This window comes from Dendrobates tinctorius, unplaced genomic scaffold (genome assembly GCF_039654945.1).
Source record: "Dendrobates tinctorius isolate UK_male_01 unplaced genomic scaffold, ASM3965494v1 ptg000038l, whole genome shotgun sequence".
NCBI classification, from domain to species: Eukaryota; Metazoa; Chordata; class Amphibia; order Anura; family Dendrobatidae; genus Dendrobates; species Dendrobates tinctorius.
In genome coordinates, this window is record NW_027361706.1 from 3758102 (window position 1) to 3782756 (window position 24655).

Consider the following 24655-nt stretch of genomic DNA (forward strand, 5'->3'; position numbering starts at 1 on the left):
ACTGTGTGTGTGGGGCTGCATTATACTCTGAGGGGGCTGCTTTATACTCTGGGGGTCTACATTATACTGTGTGTGTGGGGGGGCTGTATTATAATCTGAAAGGGCTGCATTATACTCTGAGGGAGCTGCATTATTCTCTGAAGGGGCTGCATAATACTGTGGGTGTGGGTTCTGCATTATACTGTGTGTGAGGGCTGCACTATGTGTGTGTGTGTGTGTTTGTGGGGGGCCGCATTATACTCTGAGGGGCTGCTTTATACTCTGAGGGGGGTTGCAGTATACTCTATCAAGGACCATGGGAGCGCATTTTACTATATGTACTATATGGGACCTGCATTATACAGTATCAAGGACTATCTGCACCAATCATTCTCCCTCAGCCAGAGTAAGGGTAGGTGCATACGGTCAGTAAATGATGTGGGTTGGATGCTGCGTACCTGTGCAGCATCCAGATGTTACAGCATAGCGGATGGGATTTCAAGAAATCCCATGCCTACTGTGCGAGCACCGATGCCCGCGGATCACCCAGAGATGGACATGTGGCGTGTCTCTCCAGTTCGCAGCATGTCTATTTATCTTGCAGAGACACAAGCCTCCGTAAGATAAATCTCACCCGTACAATGTATTTGATGGTTTAATTCCGCACAGTTCAATGGACACATTCAGAATCACCTGCATTCAATAGCTGGCAACACTATGGACGTAGCGGACATGCGCTGCATACAAATCGCTGCCAATTACTGAACGTGTGCAGATACCCTAAAAATTCCAGGAAACAAGCGTTGAATGACTTCAATATTGTCGATCGGGCTCGTTTAGCGGCCTGAACTCAGCGCAAGTAAATACAACAGAAATGTTTCTGAGTGATGGAGCGATATGTGAGCATTTGCAGACCCACTTTAAGCTTTTGCCAAGGGCCCCACTTTGTCTAAAACCGACCCTGCATGGCGGACGCATCCCTCAAAGATCAACCCAACCCACCTCGTCAAGGAATCTCTGAAAAGGGACATCTCATTTGGTGTAAAGTTCATTAATAAAACCTAGTTGAAAAAATGATTTTTAGCCCCAAATACATGAATTTTAAGGAAAAAATACCCATATCCCAACAGTAGAAAAGTGAAGGGTATATGTCAAAGACTGAAATAAAAAAAAAAGTTGAGAGTTAAAAAAAATTGGGGGCAATAAATATTATAATATGATTACACAGACAATATTTGTCACAGTAAGTACAGGTATAAATGTGAAACTATCACATTTTCTGCTTTTATTTTTAAGAAAGTTTTTTGCATTCAGGAAACTTTCTGATGTTCTATTCTCTTTAGATTTATTTGTGAGAATACTGACGATCTGCTGACAAAACCGTTCACTGGTGGTATTGATGATGATGGTAGTGATGATCTCACTGGTGGTGATGATGATGATGGTAGTGATGAGCTCACTGGTGGTAATGATGATGATGGTAGTGATGATCTCACTGGTGGTAATGATGATGATGGTAGTGATGAGCTCACTGGTGGTAATGATGATGATGGTAGTGATGATCTCACTGGTGGTAATGATGATATTGTTGATGTTGTCCATCTTGAACTGTCCTCCCACCTCTCCTCCTGCTCCCTCTTTGACCGCTTACAATCAGGCTTCCGACTGCACCACTCAACTGAAACTGCCATAACTAAAGTCACCAACGACCTACTAACCGCCAAGAGCAAGCGACAATACTCAGTCCTTCTTCTCCTGGACCTGTCTTCTGCCTTCGACACTGTGGACCATTCCCTCCTGCTCCAGATTCTCTCATCTCTGGGTATCACAGGCTTGGCCCTATCCTGGATCTCATCATATCTAACAGACTGATCATTCTGTGTCTCCCTCTCCCACACCACCTCCTCACCTTTCCCATTCTCTGTCAGTGTTCCTCAAGGCTCAGTTCTAGGACCCCTACTCTTCTCCATCTACAACTTTGGCCTGGGACAGCTCATAGAATTCCACAGCTTGCAGTATCATCTCTATGCCGATGACACGCAGATCTACCTATCTGGACCTGACCTCACCTCCTTACTGACCAAAATCCCACAATGTCTGTCCGCTATTTCAGCTTTCTTCTCTGCTCGCTTTCTAAAACTGAACATGGACAAAACAGAATTCATAATCTTTCCCCCATCTCACTCTACCCCTCCACCAGACTTATCCATCAATGTCAATGGTTGCTCACTTTCCCCAGTCCCGCATGCTCGGTGCCTCGGGGTGATCCTCGACTCTGCCCTCGCTTTCAAGCCACTTATCCAAACCCTAACCTCCTGCTGTCGCAATCTCAAAAATATTTCCTGTGTCCGTGCATTCCTTGACCATGACACCGCAAAAACACTAGTGCATGCCCTTATCATCTCCGGCCTTGACTACTGCAACCTCCTACTCTCTGGCCTCCCCTCTAGCACTCTGGCACCACTCCAATCCATCCTACATTCTACTGCACGACTAATCCACCTGTCTCCCCGTTATTCCCCAGCCTCTCCCCTATGCCAAGCCCTTCATTGGCTTCCTATTGTGCAGAGGCTCCAGTTCAAAACCCTATGATATACAAAGCCACCTACAGCCTGTCTCCTCCTTACATCTGTGACATGGTCTCCCGGTACCTACCAGCATGCAACCTTCGATCCTCTCAAGATCTCCTTCTCTACTCTCCTCTTATCTCTTCTTCCCACAACCGCATACAAGACTTCTCCTGTGCTTCCCCGATTCTCTGGAATTCCCTCCCCCTACACATCAGACTCTCGCCTACCATGGAAACCTTCAAAAAGAACCTGAAGACCCAGCTCTTCCGACAAACCTATAACCTGCAGTGACCCACAGTCTACTGATCCGCCGCACAACCAGCTCTACCCTCTCCTAGTGTATCTTCACCCAACCCTGTAGATTGTGAGCCCTTGCGGGCAGGGTCCTCTCTCCTTTTGTACTTATGTGTGTCTTGTACTGCTCATGTTTATTGTACTTGTCTATATTTGCCCCTTTTCACATGTAAAGCGCCATGGATAAATGGCGCTATAAATTGTATAATAATAATAATAATAATAATGTTGTCTATAAATCTTGATTGTATTCTTTCTTCGTCTCTTTCAGCCTTCCACTGACCTTACCCAGTCCACTATTTCCTCTTTTCTGATATTGAAGGGATGCTCTGTTTGTGAAAAACAGGAGAAGATAATGTAATTATTTCTTTGGGTGTAATGGAGGAGGCCAACTCAAAATTAGTAAAGGTACTGTCACACTAAGCGATATCGCTAGCAATATCGCTATAACTTGTGACGTTATAGCGATATTGCTAGCGATATCGCTGTGTGTGATACTTACCTACAACCCGCTCCCCCCCTGGTTATCGCTGATCGCGCGAGAACGTTCAGGACCGCTTCTCGTCGTCAGCTTCCTGTTGTGATGACGAGCGACGCGTGGAGCCGGGCGGGAGGATGCAGGATCGCCTGGTGTGACAGGTAAGTAGCGACCCCCGTCCCCAGCGATGTCGCTGGTGAGATCTGCCAGTGTGGCAGCTCACTAGCGACCACTTAGCGATGCACCAGCGATCCTGACCGCGTCATATCGCTGGTCGGGATCGCTGGTACATCGCTAAGTGTGACAGTACCTTTAGGCCTCATTCAGATGTTTTGGGGTTGTTTTTGCATGCAAAGAGAAAATTTTCATCCATTTTTGGTCAATGTGTCCGCTTTTTCCATCACGGTACAATCGTTTTTTCCTCTATCCAAAAAATAAGTTCTCCTACCCTTTAAGCAGCAAAAAAAAAAATGCAGTTCATTTGCTTTTTTTTTTATAGACCCACATTATTGTACTTACCTGGGTCATCACTTATTATTTCTATCAGCTCATCTTCTTCCTGAACCTTTGTTTTGTTACTGAAAATAGGAAATAGAGAAAATCTTTAATCTCCTTATCATGGGCAGGAATTCTAGAAGGAAGCAATGTGCAGAATAATGCATTGTCCAACTCCAGGAAATGCACCCTATTAAGAGCGGTTATAGGAAGCTTCGCCCCCAGCAATTTGCCTCCAGCAGTTCGCCCCAGGTACATTTTGCCCCCAGCATTTGGCCCCCAGGATGTTTCGCCACCGCACATTTCACCCCCAGCGTTTCGCCCCCGGATGTTTCACCTACAGCATTTTGTCCCTGGATGGGTCGCCATCTGATGTTTCGCCCCTAGCATGTTGACCCCTGATGTTTCACCCTCAGCTTTTGGGGTCAACATGCAGGGAACAAAACATCTAGGGCTGAACATACCTGAGGGTAAAATATACAGGACCCCAATTGCTGGGGATTCCTGTGGCTGCCTTTTCAGCAGCTCACCCAGTGTCTCATCTGGCTGGCCTTAAAGGAGTATTATCACCCTAGAACACAAAAAAACTGACATACTTACCTGTCACAGCTGCAGCTCCTTGGGTATGGGGCGATATGTGCGGGGGTGAAATGTGCGGGGTCGAAACACCCTGGGGGCAAAATGCTGGGGGCGAAATGTGCGGGGGCGAACTGCTGGGGGCGAACTGCGGGGGGCGAAACATCCAAATCCCATATAACACAGTCCACATAGTATATAACACAGCCAAATAGTATATAACACAGTCCACATAGTATATAACACAGCCCACATAGTATATAACACAGCCAAATAGTATATAACACAGTCCACATAGTATATAACACAGCCCACATAGTATATAACACAGCCCACATAGTATATAACACAGTCCACATAGTATATAACACAGCCCACATAGTATATAACACAGCCAAATAGTATATAACACAGCCCACATAGTAAATAACACAGCCCACATAGTATATAACACAGCCCACATAGTATATAACACAGCCCACATAGTATATAACACAGCCCACATAGTATATAACACAGCCACATAGAATATAACACAGCCCACATAATATATAACACAGTCCACATCCCCCCCCCCCCCCGAGAATGGCCCCACAGTCCAGAACTCACTGATATATTAAAAAACTCCACAATTTTCACCTCTCCTCGTGCCATGCGCTGCTCCCGTCTGGCTCCTACATAAACATAAAAAGTACCAGCACAAAGTCAAGAAAATTTCATGTATATAAACTCAGATACATATCAGAAAATACAGAGAAAAAAATGAGTTTACCATATACAACGAAAAATAAGTATTTATTAATACAGAAGTTCATCAATTACATAAATAGTAAAATGTACAATAAAATATATCATATGTCAATTAGTATGTATGAATACACATGATTCACAAGACTGATGGCCACAGACTATGAGCAGAACATAATAGCAGGACAGAGCAAAAAATAACCTATGTCAAACCAATAGTAATAGAAAGAGTTAATGTAAACATCAGGCAGCTGATTCACTCAGTATCAGGAGGCTCATATAGCCAACCATGCAGTGCAATGGTATGCTGAACAAGTGCCCCTAAATCATAAACATCACCATGGTAGTGTGGGAGGAATGGCCCCCGTCGAGTGTCCGGACCGGAACCAAGGGAGCCGTCATCTGGGTTCCGGGGGAAACTGTCCCCGGGGCACAGAGTTCGAGGACAAGCTGTTGTGACAGACAGATGGGCTGGAGGAGGGAACAATATAAAGGAGGCGGGGAATCCCCGGGACGATGAGTGAGCAGACTGTGACAGAGGCAGCAGGAGACTGTGGGAGCGACTGCAAGATAGAGCGACCTACCAGTGCCAGGGAAGATGCCGACTGAGGACTCCAGAGGGACGGTGGCAGGGCGATCATCCGAGATTTGCTGCCCCGCTCCAGCCCGCGGATGCAGCCTACCCGCGGTCGCCCGCGGCCGCTGCCATCTCGCTCCACCCCGCGGCAGCGACCTGTTACCCGCCACCCGCAGTCGCCCTGCTCTCACCAGTGTTCGCGGCAAGTACAGTGCCGCTGCCGGCCACCACTGTCCCGCAGCGGTTCGCAGCAGGGGCCGAGCCTCTGCTGGCCGTGGACTCCCCGTCGCAGCTGTTAGCTGCGTGGGTGGTCTGTGATTCGCCACCCTACATCGCTGCCACTTGCCCCAGTCTGGGAACTGCGGCCCATCCGTCCAAGGACTCAGCCGGGGCCTGTGGGGCTCCAGTGTCATCAGAGCGCTGGAGCGTGCGAAGACTACGCCAACGCCTCAGCAACTGGGCCCAGCGACTACTACGCCGAAAGACCACCATCCCGAATGGCGAGGGACGCCTGGACGGCTAAGTTGACTATATATTTACGGACCCGTAGTCAGCCATACCGCGGCCCTATAGTGACCGGCTATTGCCGGAAGTAGTCGTGTTCTACCCGTTTGTGTTTGCTTGTTTTAGAGCCCCTGCGAGGGCAACCCGTGTTACTGTGGCACCCCGGAGGCTTCAGTCGCCACAGAGGTACTGCACCTCCTCCTGAGGTGTGGTGCCCCACCATCCAGGTAAGGTGAGAACTCCTGACCACGCTGCAACACTCGCATCCCACACAACATGGTAGTTCAGCAAAGCCACATTGCGGCTCCTTGCTTAGAGGGTAGCAGAGCACCTTTGGTGGTTCCCTGCTTGGAACACGAAACGTGCTGGGAGGCGGGTGGAGTTTAGACTACATAAAGAGCAGGAAGAGTTAGTTAGTCAGTCAGTCAGTGAGAGAGAGAGTCACTCGGAGAGGAGTGAGGATTCCTGGAAGAGGGATGGAGGAAGGAGTGCTGCAGCTGCCTCAGTGATCTGAGCCAGCTGGCACAGGAAAGGAAAGAAGGAGAAAGACATTGGACTGAAACCTGACCTTCTATGAGAGAGAGGGATTAGTACAGAATGAAGGAGAAAAATGGAACAGAGAGGACGTTGGTTAGAGAAGAACCCTGCCTAGAAGTTCTAAACGCAAGGCCGGGGCCCGGTCCCCGAGGTTGTATGGATACTGAAGGCTCTGCAGCAGACACCGGTGGAGTAGTGAGCTACTCCCATCTAAGACTTGGGGGCACAACAGCAACTTGGATAGTGAGCTGGGACTCAGGAGTAAGGCGTCCCCGAAGCAGGCTACAGCTGTCTGCTGTACAAGTAGAGTTCTTGGGAACATCTGTCAGGAGGCACTCCAGTGTAACTCAGTACTAGGAGTACTTCAGTAAAAGGCGCTATAGAGGAGACATTCAGAAAGGTACATGTTGGCGGAGTGTTCGAAGGGAGCATCCTATCTTGCCTGGAGGTTGACTGAGCCCAGGACCCGGAGGACACAGCACGGAGGCAGGCATCTGTGTGAACTGCAGACTGTGAGTAAAGCTTTGGAACTACATGCCCTGGTGTCCTCCACTTATTCCCGCATCACTACACCCTGCAAAGCTACATCTGGGCAACGGCCTCTACACCGCCTGTGCCTCTCCTCCATTGCTACATCTACACTGCCCTGGGACTACGGCTCCACCTGTGGGGAGCTTCACCATCTTGGCTGCAACCCACCACCAGTCCCAGAGGATCTGCATGCAGCGTCGGTCTAACACCTCACTTGCCGAACACCACAGGTGGCGTCACAAACTATTCATAAACTTTATTTCATTGTTCATTCACCCCCTTTTTTGCCATGGAGCCCCAGGGCCACGGACCGGGTCACAGCTTCCGTGACACTCCCATTGAGATCAACGGGCCCGATACCGAGTACCCCGCTAGGCCCTGGTGTCGGCGCTCCATTACCGCTTTTGGTGATCAAGCCGTGACTGAGGAAAGTTCCCTCTAGTCTTATAAAAGTTATTATAGAAAGCACCAAATTGTCTCGCGACTCGTCACTGCATCCTGCGTACCTGCAATTACCACAGTATCAACAATAAATATATTTATGTATACATTACGTATGCAAAGACCGCTACATGACTAAGTAAAGAATGAAGAGGTTAATTACCCATAATGACTGCCCGTGCTGTGACCACGTTCCCCAACGCACGTTTCGCTTGATATTTCGTCGCTTCCTCAGGGGGCTCCTGTCTCAACGGCTGCACTGCCTGGCACACAGTGAGTGCGCGATGACGTCATCACACACCCGCAGTGTCAGAGGCAGAGGGGAATGATGGGAGAGGAGGCATCAGCTGACGCTCTCTCCTCCATCATTGCTTTGAACCGGAACCACCATGAGCACCGCAGGAAAGGCTATTAAATGCAAGGCCGCTATTGCCTGGGAACCATGCAAGCCCCTCAGCATTGAAGATATTGAAGTAGCTCCTCCAAAGGCGCATGAAGTCAGAATAAATCGTGCAGAGCTTGCGATGGCCAACACAGTAACATCTGCAAAAAATTAGAGTTTGCATTTGGAGCTCAATCAGGACTGATGGATGATGGTACAAGCAGATTTACCTGTAAAGGCAAAGCGATTTATCATTACGCATGCACAAGTACATTCACTGAATACACTGTGGTGTCTGACATTTACGTTGCCAAAGTGGATGCCCGTGCCCTTGTTGAAGTTTGTCTTATAGGCTGTGGATTTTCTACTGGATATGGTGCAGCTGTCAACACTGCTAAGGTGACCAAGCGCTCTAGTTGTGCTGTTTTTGGCTTGGGAGGAGTTGGTTTTTCATCAATTGTAGGATGCAAGGATGCAAGCGCTACACGAATCATTGGAGTAGGTTCACATAAGGATAAGTATCCAAAAGCCTTACAACTGGGAGCCACTGAGTGCCTAAACCCAAAGGTTTACGATAAACCCATTCATGAGGTCATTACTGAGCTAACTAATGGAGGAGTGGATTTTGCCGTTGAATGTGCAGGACGCACTGAAACCATGCTGACTGCTCTCCAGTGTACTTACTGTGGAAATGGTGTTGCTTGTTTGCTCATGAAGTCAAAAGAAATCGTGCAGAGCTTGCGATGGCCCACACAGTAACATCTGCAAAAAATTAGAGTTTGCATTTGGAGCTCAATCAGGACTGATGGATGATGGTACAAGCAGATTTACCTGTAAAGGGAAAGCGATTTATCATTACTAGTGTTGAGCTTTCCGATACCGCAAGTATCGGGTATCGGACGATATTAGCTGTATCGGAATTCCGATACTGACTTCCGATACTTTTTTCGTATCGGATAACGGAATGGGAAGTTCCCATAATGCTATCAGCCCGCTCGCTTTGATTCAGCCAATGGGAATCCTCAGAAGTGTGGGCACATCCTGTTAGGCATGTAAACTATTGGCATGGCTGTGATTGGCTGCTGAAATGATGTCATGATGCACTATAAAAGCCGCCGCCATTTCTGGTCACTCGGCTGTGAATTCAGTTAGGGACAGGCTGCTGTTGAAGACTGTGAGGGACAGTTAGAAATAGCGATTCTCAAAACAATATTGTGCTTTACCCAGGCTACATAAACCACCACTGTAGCTTTCTTTTCCCTAGCAGCAGTGTTCACAGCTGTCTGCAAGGGCTGTGTGAGTGCAGCTCACGCTGTGGAGTGGGTTCTGCAGCCACGTCTGGTTGTAGGCCGCCCAGCGTGCCTCACTGCTGCCTCATACATATTTTTCTTTTTGAGCTGCTTATTTTTAAAAAATTCTATCTAGTGTGCTTCCATCCGTATCAATATACGTTGGTTGCAAACACTAGTAGTAGACAGCGGAGCCTTTCTGCAGCCTTTCAGTGCTAGTGCCCACTTAGCTGCACTATTCACGGCTGTCTGAGAGGTCTCTGACTGTGTGTGAGTGCAGCTCACGCAGAGTAGTGTGTCCTGCAGCTACGTCTGGTTGTAGGCTGCTCAGCGTGTCACTGCCTCACACATTTTTCTTTTATTGCAGCTCATTTTTTCTCCTATTAGTGTGCATCCATCCGTATCCATATATGGTGGTTGCAAACACTCTAGGAGTACACAGCGGAGCCTTTCTGCAGCCTGTCAGTGCTAGTGCCCACTTAGCTGCACTGTTCACGGCTGTCTGAGAGGTCTCTGACTGTGTGTGAGTGCAGCTCACGCTGAGTAGTGTGTCCGGCAGCTACGTCTGGTTGTAGGCTGCTCAGCGTGCGTCACTGCCTTGCACATATTTTTCTTTAATTGCAGCTCATTTTTTCTTCTCCTATTAGTGTGCATCCATCCATATCCATCTACATTGGTTGGTTGCAAACACTATATAGGAGTAGAGGAGCCTTTTTTCTGGCTTGTGCCCTTCAGCTGCAGCCAGATTAGTATTACCCAAATTTTTTGGAGCCTCATCTTTTGCATTGTAGGTTACCTGCCTGCATTGTAATAGCTCCAGAAAGTTGGTGATACTCTCACTTTCAAATCTTTGATCACATCATTTTAGTTTTTTTTCCCCCCCAAAAAAACAGCAAAGTTCACCAAACACTACAGTTGAAAGTTGTGTAGGCCACATTAGCTCCCATTAAAGTGTAGTCGATACACACACTTCATAAAATTAGTGTTTCTTATACCTGTAAACAGCTGTTCAGGAATAAGCACACTAAGGCCCCCCTTTGTACTTTTCTGCCTATCTTTCTCAGTCTAGCAAGATGAAGAAGGCAGGGAGTAAGGCACGTGGGCGTGGAGTTTCAGCAGGGAGAGGACGTGGGGATTCTGCAGGGAGAGGACGTGGGGATTCTGCAGGGAGAGGACGTGGGGAGTCTGTGCCTGCTGTTGGCACCAGTGAGTCAGCATCCCCCAGTTTTAGCAGGCAACAGTCCTTTATGCGCAGCTTTGTAGGACCTCACCGTACCCCACTGCTGCGGGAGGAACAAATTGAAGCCGTTGTGGGATGGATGCCAGCTAACGCATCGACTTCAATTACTTCCACATCCTCTCAGGGCCAGAGCACCGAAGAGCAACCATCTGTCTCTTCACCACCTGCCAAAGTGCCCAGGCAGTCAGAGAGCACTGGACAGGAGCCATCACAGTCTCTACTTCTGTTCTTGGAATCTGTTGGTTTGGAAAGAGGGGACCAGCCAAGCAGCATTCCAGATTGTGAAGAAGAGGGAGTATGCAGTGATGCGCAACTTCTTTGTCCCTCTGAATCTGAAGAGGCGGGTGGGCCAGTGCCTATGGTCAGCACACCTCAGTACGCATCAGATGATGACGAGACACAGTTGCCACTTTCTGTTGCGTACGGTGCTGGCGAGACAACCCAGGAGAAGCAGGTGTTTGAAGAGGGGAGTGTAGATGATGAGGTCCTTGACCCATCATGGCGTGAGGAACAGGAAGGTGGTGGGAGCAACTCTGAGGAAGAGATTCCCCGAACGGCCAAAACCGGAGGGAGAGGGAGAGGGGCAGACTTGGTTGCCTGTAGCCTCCACTTCGGCACACGTTAGGAGCATTCCACTTTCAAAAGGCAAAACGGGCGCTCCCAAGACTTGCAATGCGTGGTCCATTTTTGACACAGTTGCAGATGACATTTGCTTTGTCAAATGCAAGCTGTGTCATCAGAGAGTCAAAAGAGGGAAAAATGTCAGCAACCTCAATACCACTAATATGTGGAAACATGTGCGGACCAAGCACGAGGTGGAGTTACACAGACACACTGAAGACGTAGGCCAACGTACAGCACCACCTACCACCTCTTCAGCTCGTGTTGGGGCCTCTTCCTCCAGCTCACACACAGCTGGTTCGGCTTCCTCACAGGATCGCCAAGGAAGAACCTCTGGCACTGTTGTCCGGAGACCCTGTGACAATCCACCCACAGCACCACATTCCAAGTCATCCTCACACTCCCAGGCCACTCGACAGCCATCGGTAGCACAGGCATGGGAGAAAGGTGACCATACTCGGCAAACCATCCCCGAGCACAGGCTATGAATGCTGGCATTGCCAAACTACTGGCACTTGAAATGCTGTCATTCAGGCTGGTGGAGACTGACACCTTCCGGGACTTCATGGCATTGGCGGTCCCACAATACACCGTGCCCAGCCGCTTTTATTTCAGCAGGCGAGCCGTCCCTGCCCTGCAGAAACATGTGGAGGCAAACATAAAATATGCGCTACTAAACGCCGTCAGTAGCAAGGTCCACCTGACCACCGATGCGTGGACCAGTAACCATGGACAGGGACACGATACCTTTCCCTCACTGCCCATTGGGTCAATGTTGCTGAGCCGGGTACAGATCTGGAGAGTGGCGCTGTACGTGTTCTGCCAACTCCATGGATTGCAGGAATACAGTCTGTACACATTGACTCCTCCTCCTACTCAAGTTCCTCTGAAACAGCGCAGCAGGAGCCTGTTATGACTGATATGACCACAGCCGTCGCCAAACGTCAACAGGCCGTACTGAAATTAATTTCTTTGGGGAATGGAATCGAAGCCACACAGCGCAGGAGCTCTGGAATGCCATCAAGCAGGAGAGCGACGTGTGGTTTCTGCCAGCGAATCTCCAGCCGGGCTTGGTAGTGTGTGACAATGGCCGAAATCTGGTGGCAGCTCTTGGCCTTTGCAACCTCACTCACATCCCATGTCTGGCACATGTGCTCAACTTGGTCATGCAGAGCTTTCTGAGCGACTATCCGGATCTTGATGCACTGCTGCACAAGGTCCGCATAGAGTGCGCTCACTTGCAGCGTTCCAGCACGGCAAGGTCGCGCCTTGCTGCTCTGCAGCGCCGATTACGCCTTCCGGAACATCGCATCATATGTGACTTACCCACCAGGTGGAATTCTACGTTACATATGTTGGAGCGGTTGTGTGAGCAGCAGGCAGCAGTCATAGAGTACCAGCTGCATCATGCGCAAACAAGTCGCACTGTGCGCCGGTCACACTTCAGCACCACTGACTGGGCCTCTATGAAGGACATCTGCCTCGTTTTGCGTGCCTTCGATGATTCCACGCGGATGGCGAGTGCAGATGATGCACTAGTCAGCATGACTGTCCCCCTTATCTGTCTACTTCAAAAAACACTGCAAGCACTAAGGGATGAGGTTTTGGAAGAGGTGGAGGATAAGGAGTCCCAAATGCCATCTGCTACTGGACAGTCTGCGCTACGTGCTTCCTCACAAAGGCCTAGGCAGGGGACACTTTGTGAGGCGGATGAGGAGGATTCGATGGAGGAGGAAGACATCTCTCCAGAGGAGGGAGGTACACAAAGCTCTAGTCAGTATGTACAGCGAGGGTGGGGTGATGCAGAGCAGGCAGAGATCACGCCTCAAGCAGGGGACAGCGGTTCTTTGGCAGTTGGGAGTCTTCAGCACATGGTTGACTTCATGCTGCAGTGCCTGAGAAACGACCGTCGCATCGCCCACATTCTCTATACGGCTGATTATTGGGTGTACACCCTCCTAGATCCTCGCTACCGGGACAACTTGCAAACCCTCACACCAACGTTGAACCGGGAGTGTAAACTGCGGGAGTACCAAGACACACTGGTGCAGTCCATCATGTTTTCCATTCCACCCGACAGCAGTGGTGCTAGTGCTTTACAAAGCACCTCTGTGCGTCGAGCCAGTGGAGGAAACTCGGCACAAAGAGGGAGCAGAGGCAGCGCCTCAGCACAAGGCAAGACCACTATGGCCCAAATGTGGCAAAGTTTTGTGTGTCCGCCACAATTGTCTACACCATCACTGACGGCTCCAGTCAGCAGGAGGCAACGTTTCCATCAGATGGTGACAGACTACATGTCTTGCCCTGTGAGTGTACTCCCAGATGGCTCTTCCCCCTTCAAGTTTTGGGTCTCTAAGCTGGATACATGGCCAGAGCTTAGCCAGTATGCATTGGAGGTGCTGGCTTGCCCTGCTGCCAGTGTATTATCGGAACGCGTCTTTAGTGCCGCAGGTGGTGTACTAACAGACCGTCGCACGCGACTTTCTTCCGATAACGTTGACCGGCTTACTTTTCTGAAAATGAACAAGGCCTGGATCTCCCCAGAATTTGCCAGTCCTCTTCCCGACTAAATAATTGGTTGGCAACTGTATCCAGGTCTCCTGTTGTGTTCATGTTTCTACCACCTGAACTATAATCCCTGGGCTTCAACACAGCCAGTTGTCGCTCAGATGTGTCGTCTGCACAGAGAAAAACACTAGCTCCTGTGTTATTGGGGTTCAGTAATGCCAGCTGCTCCCCTGATGTGTGGACTGCAAAGTCTCCTGCTCCATCCACATTCAAACTACTACTGATTTTTAACCGTGCTTCACTTAGGCCTCTGGCTCCACTGTCTCTAGTATTTCCCCTGGCCTCCAACCCCGCCAGTTGCTGCTCTAAAGTGGCGTCTGCACAATCCACACTTCTTCCTGAGTTACTGGGGCTCAGTCACGTCAGTTGATCCCCTGATGTGTGTCCGGCAAGGTCTCCTGGTCTGTCCACATTCCCATTACTAGTAGTATGAATGAGGACAGAGCAGGAGACCTTGCCGGACACACATCAGGGGATCAACTGACAGGACTGAGCCCAAGTAACACAGGAACAAGTGTGGATTGTGCAGACGCCACTTCAGAGCTGTCACTGGTGGGGTTGGAGGCCAGGGGAAATACTAGAGACAGTGGAGCCTGAGGCCTAAGTGGAGCACGGTTACAATCAGTAGTAGTCTACAACCTCTATAAAACGTGCTGCAAGTTGGCCTCAGCCTGCTCCATGCTTCATCCTGGGCTCCAACAACGCCAGTTGGTGTTCAGAAGTGCCGTCTTCACAGAACAAAACACACTAGCTCCTGTGTTAGTGGGATTCAGTAATGCCAGCTGTTCCCCTGCTGTGTAGACGGCAAAGTCTCCTGCTCCATCCACATGCCAACAACATCAGACCTCAGCCTGCTCCATGCCTCATCCTGTGCTCCAACAACGCCAGTTGGTGTTCAGAAGTGCCGTTTTCACAGAGCAAAACACACTAGCTCCTGTGTTAGTGGGGTTCAGTAATGCCAGCTGTTCCCCTGCTGTGTAGACGGCAAAGTCTCCTGCTCCATCCACATGCCAACAACATCAGACCTCAGCCTGCTCCATGCCTCATCCTGTGCTCCAACAACGCCAGTTGGTGTTCAGAAGTGCCGTCTTCACAGAGCAAAACACACTAGCTCCTGTGTTAGTGGGGTTCAGTAATGCCAGCTGTTCCCCTGCTGTGTAGACGGCAAAGTCTCCTGCTCCATCCACATGCCAACAACATCAGACCTCAGCCTGCTCCATGCCTCATCCTGTGCTCCTACAACGCCAGTTGGTGTTCAGAAGTGCCGTCTTCACAGAGCAAAACACACTAGCTCCTGTGTTAGTGGGGTTCAGTAATGCCAGCTGTTCCCCTGCTGTGTGAATGGCAATGTCTCCTGCTGCCTCCAAACTCACACTGCAACGCATTTTCTCCTCGCTCCAAGTAGGCCTCAGCCTGCTCGGAGCATTGATCCTGGGCTACAACACAGCCAGTTGTAGCTTGGAAGTGCTGTCCGCACAGATTCAAACACTCGCTCCTGTGTCTGTGGTGTTCAGTAACGCCTGCTGTTCCCCTGCTATGTGGATGGCAAAGTCTCCTGCTGCCTCCAAAATCACACTACTACTGATTTTCCACCGTGCTCCACTTAGGCCTCTGGCTCTACTGTCTCTAGTATTTCCCCTGGCCTCCAACCCCGCCAGTCGCTGCTCTGAAGTGGCGTGTGCACAATCCACACTTGTTCCTGTGTTACTGTGGCTCAGGCACGTCAGTTGATTCACTGATGTGTGTCCGGCAATGTCTGCCGCTCTGTCCCCATTCCCATTACTAGTAGTCGGAATGTGGACAGAGCAGGAGACCTTGCCGGACACACATCAGTGGATCAACTGACGTGACTGAGCCCCAGTCACACAGGAACAAGTGTGGATTGTGCACACGCCACTTCAGAGCGGCGACTGGCGGGGTTGTAGGCCAGGGGAAATACTAGAGACAGTAGAACCAGAGGCCCAAGTAGAGCCCGGTTAAAATCAGTAGTTGTGTACAACCAATATAAAACTAGCTCGAAGTAGGCCTCAGCCTGCTGCATGATTGACCCCTGGGCTCCAACATCGCCAGTTGCAGCTCAGAAGTGTCTTTGGCACGGGTACTCCCTCCTGCTCAGCCTGGTTCCAGCACCGTCAGCTGGTTCCCGGCAGAGCCTTTGGCCTAGGTGCCTCCTTATTGGTATCCGAGTTCCAGCAACGTCTGCTGGTCCTTGGTAGTGCTTTTTAGCACAGGTACCTCCTGCTTAGAAACCGTGTTCCAGCACCGTCAGCTGGTCCACGGTTGTGCCATTGGCTCTTGTTCCTTCTGCTGCCCCTCTGAGTTCCAGCACCGTCAGCTGGTTCTCGGTAGTTCCATTGACTCTTGTAGCTTCTGCTACCCATCCGGGTTCCAGCACCGTCAGCTGGTTCTCGGCAGAGTCTTTGGCATGGGTACTCCCTCCTGCCCAGCATGGTTCCAGCACGCCTGTTTCCGGGTAGTGTCAATGTAACTTTGCCACCGATACGTTGTCCTGTCGTGTTGCGGTCGGGTTTGCCGAGTCTATGGTGCCTGCAGTTTTGGTGCTTTCTATGTTGGCTGCGGGTTCTGGTAATAAAGGCTGGTTCTGTAGTGCCAATAGGACAAGCACCCCCTGTTGGACTGTGGGTTTCGGAAACTGCGTCCTGCTCGCGGCCTTGCAACTTTGTTGATCATGGGTACCTTCTGCTACCCATCCGGGTTCCAGCACCGTCTGCTGGTTCCCGGCAGAGCCTTTGGCATTGTTGCCTCCTTGTCGGTATCCGAGTTCCAGCAACGTCTGCTGGTTCTTGGTAGTGCTTTTCAGCACAGGTAACTCCAGCTTAGAAATGGTGTTCCAGCACTGTCAGCTGGTACACGGTTGTGCCATTGGCTCTTGTTCCTTCTGCTGCCCCTCTGGGTTCCAGCACCGTCAGCTGGTTCTCGGTAGTTCCATTGACTCTTGTAGCTTCTGCTACCCATCCGGGTTCCAGCACCGTCAGCTGGTTCTCGGCAGTGTCTTTGGCACGGGTACTCCCTCCTGCCCAGCCTGGTTCCAGCACGCCTGTTTCCGGGTAGTGTCAACGTAACTTTGCCACCGATACGTTGTCCTGTCGTGTTACGGTCGGGTTTGCCGAGTCTATGGTGCCTGCAGTTTTGGTGCTTTCTATGTGGGCTGCGGGTTCTGGTAATAAAGGCTGGTTCTGTAGTGCCAATAGGACAAGCACCCCCTGTTGGACTGTGGGTTTCGGAAACTGCGTCCTGCTCGCGGCCTTGCAACTTTGTTGATCATGGGTACCTTCTGCTACCCATCCGGGTTCCAGCACCGTCTGCTGGTTCCCGGCAGAGCCTTTGGCATTGTTGCCTCCTTGTCGGTATCCGAGTTCCAGCAATGTCTGCTGGTTCTTGGTAGTGCTTTTCAGCACAGGTAACTCCTGCTTAGAAACCATGTCCCAGCACCGTCAGTTGGTCCACGGTTGTGCCATTGGCTCTTTTTTCCTTCTGCTGCCCCTCTGGGTTCCAGCACCGTCAGCTGGTTCTCGGTAGTTCCATTGACTCTTGTAGCTTCTGCTACCCATCCGGGTTCCAGCACCGTCAGCTGGTTCTCGGCAGTGTCTTTGGCACGGGTACTCCCTCCTGCCCAGCCTGGTTCCAGCATGCCTGCTGTTTCCGGGTAGTGTCAACGTAGCTTTGCCACCGATACGTTGTCCTGTCGTGTTGCGGTCGGGTTTGTCAAGTCTATGGTGCCTGCAGTTTTGGTGCTTTCTATGTGGGCTGCGGGTTCTGGTAATAAAGGCTGGTTCTGTAGTGCCAATAGGACAAGCACCCCCTGTTGGACTGTGGGTTTCGGAAACTGCGTCCTGCTCGCGGCCTTGCAACTTTGTTGATCATGGGTACCTTCTGCTACCAATCCGGGTTTCAGCACTGTCTGCTGGTTCCCGGCAGAGCCTTTGGCTTTGTTGCCTCCTTGTCGGTATCCGAGTTCCAGCAACGTCTGCTGGATCTTGGTAGTGCTTTTTAGCACATGTAACTCCTGCTTAGAAACCGTGTTCCAGCACCGTCAGCTGGTCCACGGTTGGGCCATTGGCTCTTGTTCCTTCTGCTGCCCCTCCTGGTTCCAGCACCGTCAGCTGGTTCTCGGTAGTTCCATTGAGTATTGTAGCTTCTGCTACCCATCCGGGTTCCAGTACCGTCAGCTGGTTCTCGGCAGTGTCTTTGGCACGGGTACTCCCTCCTGCCCAGCCTTGTTACAGCACGCCTGCTGTTTCCGGGTAGTGTCAACGTCACTTTGCCACCGATACGTTGTCCTGTCGTGTTGCGGTAGGGTTAGCCGAGTCTATGGTGCCTGCAGTTTCGGTGCTTCCTATTTGGGCTGCGGGTTCTGGTAAAAAAGGCTGGTTCCATAGTGCCAATAGGACAAGCACCCCCTGTAGGACTGTGGGTTTCGGTAACTGCGGCCTGCTCGCGGATGCAAAACTTTGTTAATCATGGGTACCTTCTGCTACCCATCCGGGTTCCAGCAACGTCAGCTGGTTCCCGGCAGAGCCTTTGGCCTAGGTGCCTCCTTGTCGGTATCCGAGTTCCAGCAACGTCTGCTGGTCCTTGGTAGTGCTTTGGAGCACAGGTACCTCCTGCTTAGTAACGGTGTTCCAGCACCGTCAGCTGTTCCACGGTTGTCCCATTGGCTCTTGTTCCTTCTGCTACCCATCCGGGTTCCAGCACCGTCAGCTGGTTTTCGGCAGTGCCTTTGGCCTAGGTGCCTCCTTCTTGGTATCCGAGTTCCAGCAACGTCTGCTGGTCCTTGGTAGTGCTTTGGAGCACAGGTACCTCCTGCTTAGTAACTGTGTTCCAGCACAGTCAGCTGGTCCACGGTTGCACCATTGGCTCTTGTTCATTCTGCTGCCACTCCGGGTTCCAGTACCGTCAGCTGGTTCTCGACAGTTCCTCAGCCTTCTTGTAACTTCTGCTACTTTTCCAAGTTCAAGCTTGTGGAAATGGTTTTTGATTCTCACTCTGGATCTCCATGAAAATGACCCTGAAGACAAATACCCTGAAGACCACACAGAAGAATACCTAAAAGATGACCCTGAATAAGATGACCAAGAGGACAAAGAACAGGAAGACAATCACCAAGATGCAGAACAACAAGAGACAGAAGACCAAGAAGCATAAAAAACAAAAGCAGAAGAACATTAAGCATAAGACTAAAAATCTGAGCAAAGGATATTATCAAATTTATTAGCAGAAGAAGACTAAGCAGTGTATGGGGGTGTGTTATGAAAGAGTCACCGAAGGAGGAAAAAACAAAAATACAAGCTAAGTCCAGAAAAACTGGAGAGATTGGTAGCTATCGGATTGCAGACCCCTGATCCTATCCACAACAACTAACAGTAGCCGTGGGGGGTTCCTATGATGCCCTAGACCCCTCGATCACAGCCGGAGAACAAAATAGGCCTAAAGAAAGAAAGGTGAAATCTAAACTGCCCCAGAGCAGACCCCAAAGCAATAGGCAGCCCCCAACAAATAATGACGGTGAAGCAAGATGAAAACACTAACACAGATAGAAAGATAGGTTGAGCAAACGATGGGGCCTAAGCTAACTAAAAAGGACAGGATAGAAAAGCTGCTGTCTGCAATCCGTAAAAAACCCTACCAAAAACCCTACCAAAAAATGTCCCAACCGTCTGATAGGAAAAACAGGCCCTGAAGTCGCTATATCAGCACTCAGGTAAATTCTGAAGACAGAGCCAAGAGACCACCATAGTATCTTTTACGGTTTCTGACAAACGCTTCCGAAAGAGAGCTGCCAAGGCACCATCATTCCAGGTAGTAAGGACCGCCCACTTTTGGAATTTTTGACAGTACAACTCTGCAGAATCCCGACCCTGGCTCAATGCCAACAGGGCCTTTTCAGCCTGATCAATAGCATTAGGTTCATCATACAACAACCCCAAGGCTTGAAAAAATGCGTCCACATTAGTAAGAATAGGATCATCAGGTTTCAAAGAAATCCTGGGGATCGCCGCGCAGCAAAGAGATGACAATTTTAACCTGCTGCGCGGAGCTCCCCGACGAGTTAGGCTTCAAGGCAAAAAATAATTTACAATTATTCTTAAAATTCAAAAATTTAGACCGATCCCCAAAAACACATCAGGAGTAGGGTTCTTTGGTTCAGTAGCATGAGAATGAGCAAGATAGGCGGAAATTCCCCGCACTTCAGCAGTGAGCTGCTCCACACGATCAGACAATTGCTTCATCTCCATTGAGAAAGAAAAAAAAAAATTCCCCCTACGGCCTCAGAGACATAGAGGAAGAAATATACACAAAAAAAAAAAAAAAACATTCTGACAAACTCTCTTTTTTTTTTTACAATTCTTTCCTGCTATTGAGTACCCTAGGATCTGCGGTATGGCTGGTAATTCTGTTATGAATGAGTCACCGAAGGAGGAAAAAACAAAAATACAAGCTAAGTCCAGAAAAACCGGAGAGGTTGGTAGCTATCAGATTGCAGACCCCTGATCCTATCCACAACAACTAACAGTAGCCGTGGGGGGTTCCTACGATGCCCTAGACCCCTCGATCACAGCCAGAGAACTAAATAGGCCTAAAGAAAGAAAGGTGAAATCTAAACTGCCCCAGAGCAGACCCCAAAGCAATAGGCAGCCCCAACAAATAATGACGGTGAAGCAAGATGAAAACACTAACACAGATAGAAAGATAGGTTGAGCAAACGATGGGGCCCAAGCTAACTAAAAAGGACAGGATAGAAAAGCTGCTGTCTGCAATCCGTAAAAAACCCTACCAAAAAATGTCCCAACCGTCTGATAGGAAAAACAGGCCCTGAAGTCGCTATATCAGCACTCAGGTAAATTCTGAAGACAGAGCCAAGAGACAAAAATGGAACTCAGCACACCCCCGACCGGGGATGGCTGAACTCCAAAAAACAAGGTAAACAAAACAAAACTAATAAGTTCAATAGCAGAGCAAAAATTTATCTTTGGGAAGCAGGAATCAGACTGGTCTCCAAGAATCCAGCAGAGAAATCACCAGCGACTCAGAAGGGCGTCGGCTGCCTTATATCCAGTCAGAATTTCCTGTTACCCAGTCATCATCTACCAGATCAGGTGTTTGGTAATCAGCCTCACTACCTTCCTTCACCAGAAGAGGGAGTTCATCAGACAGCGACGGTGAAGGGGAAAATGAACTCACAACAGGGGTGTGTCCGTTCCTCCTCGTGGTGCCCCTGGAAAAGGCCTGCTGCTGCAGGACAAACTGAACGTGGACAAATCCTGTTGTAAATCTTTTGTGACAGGCTGAACGGAAGGTGTAATCTTCAAACTTTTATAGATAACAACTACAGGAATGCCTGACACAAATAAGAATATGATGAAGAAGAATAGGAAGAAGATGAAGAAGTAGAATATGAAGAAGAGTAATAGTTGAATAAGAAGAATATGAAGAATGTAAAAAAAAAAAAGAAAAAGAAGAAAAAAAAGAAGAAAAAGAAGAAGAAGTTGATGAAAAAGATGCTGCTGCTGAGGATCATGAAGGAGAAAGTGTGGGAGAAGTAAAAAAGAAGGTAAAGAGCATGGAAGTAGTGAAACATACATATCTGACAAAAAATTAAAGACTTTAACATAGTCAATATCTTTGTAACTACGAACGTCTTTAAAAAAAAAAAAAATCCTGCTATTCCATTTGATTGGGCTAAACCTCTATGGCTTTAATGTCTCCTACACCTCCCACAATACATTCTACATTATTATTAGTTGTTTTTCTTCATGTAGAATTAACCTACAAGGAAAGAAAGGGTTTTTTTTAATTCCGATATTTCTGTTCCATTGACTTGAATGGGACTTCCGGGATCGGAATCTGCGATACCCGATACTTTTTTTTAGATCGGCCGATCCATTCCGATACGATATTTTTCAGTATCGGGTGGTATAGCTCAACACTAATCATTACGCATGCACAAGTACATTTACTGAATACACAGTGGTGTCTGACATTTGCGCTGCCAAAGTGGATGTGTGGCGCCCCTGAGGCTCAGTCGCCACAGAGGTACTGCACCTTCTCCTAAGGTGTAGTGCCCCACCACCTAGGTAAGTAGGGAACTCCTTTCCACACTCCAACACCTGCACCCCACACACAGGATAGTTCAGCAGGACCACATTGCGGCTCAATGCTTAGAGGGTAGCAGCGCACCTTTCGTGGGTCCTTGCTTCGTAACACGAGATGTGCTGGGAGGTGGGTGGAGTTGAGATATATAAAAGGTTGGGAAGGTTTAGAATTACAGATCAGTCTGGAGGTTCAGTCTGACAGAGGGTCAGAAAGGAAGGAAAGGAGCCACTCGGGAGGAGTGGGGATCCCTGGAAGAAGGGATGGAGGAAGGAGTGCTGCAGCTGCCTCAGTGACCTGAGCCATCTGGCACGGAAAAGGAACAGAAGGAGAAAGATGTAGAACTGCAACCTAAGCTTCCATAAGAGAGAGAAGAAACAGTGCGGAACGAAGGAGTAGGAGAACAGAGAGGAGTTGTGGGTTGGAAGAGGAACCCTGCCTATAGGTTCTCAGCGCAAGGCCAGGGACCGGTCCCCGAGGTTGTATGGACACTTATGGTTCTGCAGCAGACACCGGTGGAGTAGTTGGCTGTAAATGCACTACTCCCATCTAAGACTTGGGGCACAACAGCAACTGAATAGAGAGCCAGGACTCCGGAGAAGGGAGTCCCCAAGAGAGGCTACAGCTGTCTGCCATACGAGTAGAGTTGTTAGGAACATCTGACAGGAGGAACTTCAGAGTACCACGGTGCTCGAGCTCTTCACACTAAAAGGCGCAATAGAGGAGTCGTTCAGGAAAGGTACATGTTGGCGGAGTGTTGGAGAGGATAATCCTGACTAGCCCGGGAGGTTGATTGAGTCTCTACCCCGGAGTCAGGCACCAGTGTGTACCATGAACTGTGAGTAAAGCTTTGGAACTGCAAGCCCTGGTGTCTTCCATTCATTTGTGCGCCAACACCGTCAGCACCGCTACATCTGGCTACCAACATTCCTCACACCGCCTACGCCTATACACTGTCCTGGGGTTACAGCTTCACCTGTGGGGAGCTACACCATCTATGCTGCAACACACCATCAGCCCCAGAGGATCTGCACGCAGCGTTGGCTTACCATCTTGCTTGCCAAACACCACAAACTATCACATAAACTATATTACAAACCACCATTGATTTGGGCGCCCAGGGCCACGGACCGGGTCACAGCTGCTGTGACTTATCCCACTTACACTGGCCCGGTACTGAGTACCCCACAGCCCTTGGAGGGCGACCCAGATGCCCGTGCCCTTGTTGAAGTTTGTCTTATAGGCTGTGGATTTGCTACTGGATATGGTGCAGCTGTCAACACTGCTAAGGTGACCAAGCGCTCTAGTTGTGCTGTTTTTGGCTTGGGAGGAGTTGGTTGTTCAGCAATTGTAGGATGCAAGGATGCAAGCGCTACACGAATCATTGGCGTAGGTTCACATAAGGATAAGTATCCAAAAGCCCTACAACTGGGAGCCACTGAGTGCCTAAACCCAAAGGATTATGATAAATCCATCCATGAGGTCATTACAGAGCTAACTAACGGAGGAGTGGATTTTGCCATTGAATGTGCAGGACGCACTGAAACCATGCTGACTGCTCTCCAGTGTACTTACTGTGGAAATGGTGTTGCTGTTGTGTTGGGTGTGGCATCTCCCAAGGACACACTTTGTTTGCATCCAGGTTTGCTTGTCACAGGGCGTACCTTGAAAGGATCTATATTTGGAGGCTACAAGGGTTCTGATATCCCAAAACTGGTTACAAATTATATGAACAAAAGGAACAATCTGGAACATTTAGTAAGCAAGAAGCTAGCCCTGGAAAAAATCAATGAAGCATTTGAACTGCTTAGCAGTGGGGCAGGAGCTCGGAGTATTGTGATATTCTAATCATACTGCAAGTGAAAATATGGAAGTAGACCATGGAGCTGTCCTTGTAGAAATGCACTTTACAGCTTCTGATTAATCATATCTTATATGTATACATTCTCCTATCTGATTGGTGTATGATTTTTTTGTTCACAGTGATAGAATCCACTTAAGAATTTCGGCATTTGCTTTGGTTCAACTTCTATACTAATGCAGACACCGGTATAGTTCAATGTGGCGGCGGTGGGGGGAGTCGCCGCTAGCGGCAGGTGGGCCCCCCCGCCTCACGGGCCCCATAGCGGATGTGTGATGTGCCGCTACCCGGGGGCCCCTGGGTTAGCGGGGAACCTAGGCAGCTGCCTGGTCTGCCTGCCCCTAACGCCGTTACTGCTCCTGGGACTCGCCATGGTGGGAGGAAAGAGGATCAGGGTGAGGATTCTGTGGTCCAGACTCCTGGCTAGTGAGACTGGACCGTGTGGAAGACAGGTAGTGCTGGGAAATACTGGAAGCATTATCTGCCATTTAACCAACCACCCACTGATCTGGCTTTAAGAATGGTGTCCTGCAACCCTCTGCAAAATGGGACAGGAACCTACGTCTCATGGATGATCATGTTTGTTGTGTTCCCAAAGCATGCATAGTTTCACTTGGCCAACAGCTTTGGCCTCTGCGTGCACCATCAGCAGCACATAAACTTCTCTGTCCCTTACCCCACGCCTTGTGCTTTTTTAAATTACGTATATAATTTATGCATGCAAATTTTCTGGTATTAATAGGTAAAAGAAAATATGTTGCCTTGAAAAGGACTTTTGTTTTTAGCTTACAGCAGCAGTATACCTATGGAAGGCCTGTAAGGCAATAAATCCTGCCTGTATGCCTCTAATCCA

The 24655-nt window shown here is 49.3% G+C and overlaps 1 protein-coding gene across 1 annotated transcript; it reads left to right on the plus strand.

Annotated features, from left to right (window-relative positions):
* The first annotated feature begins 8286 nt into the window (after positions 1–8286).
* On the plus strand, positions 8287–23789 carry LOC141088341 (NADP-dependent alcohol dehydrogenase-like). The gene is made up of 2 exons (XM_073574385.1): positions 8287–8454; positions 23173–23789. The coding sequence occupies exons 1-2, from the start codon at positions 8316–8318 to the stop codon at positions 23787–23789; spliced, it is 756 nt and encodes a 251-aa protein (XP_073430486.1). The 5' UTR covers positions 8287–8315.
* Positions 23790–24655: the final 866 nt, after the last annotated feature.

What these genes read in the sequence shown, in the direction of transcription:
- LOC141088341 (XM_073574385.1), top strand. Translation starts at nt 8,316, where the DNA reads ATGGATGATGGTACAAGCAGATTTACCTGTAAAGGCAAAGCGATTTAT. An exon ending in CCGTGCCCTTGTTGAAGTTT is followed by an intron (nt 8,455 to 23,172) that starts GTCTTATAGGCT and finishes CCCTTGTTGAAG; the next exon opens with TTTGTCTTATAGGCTGTGGA.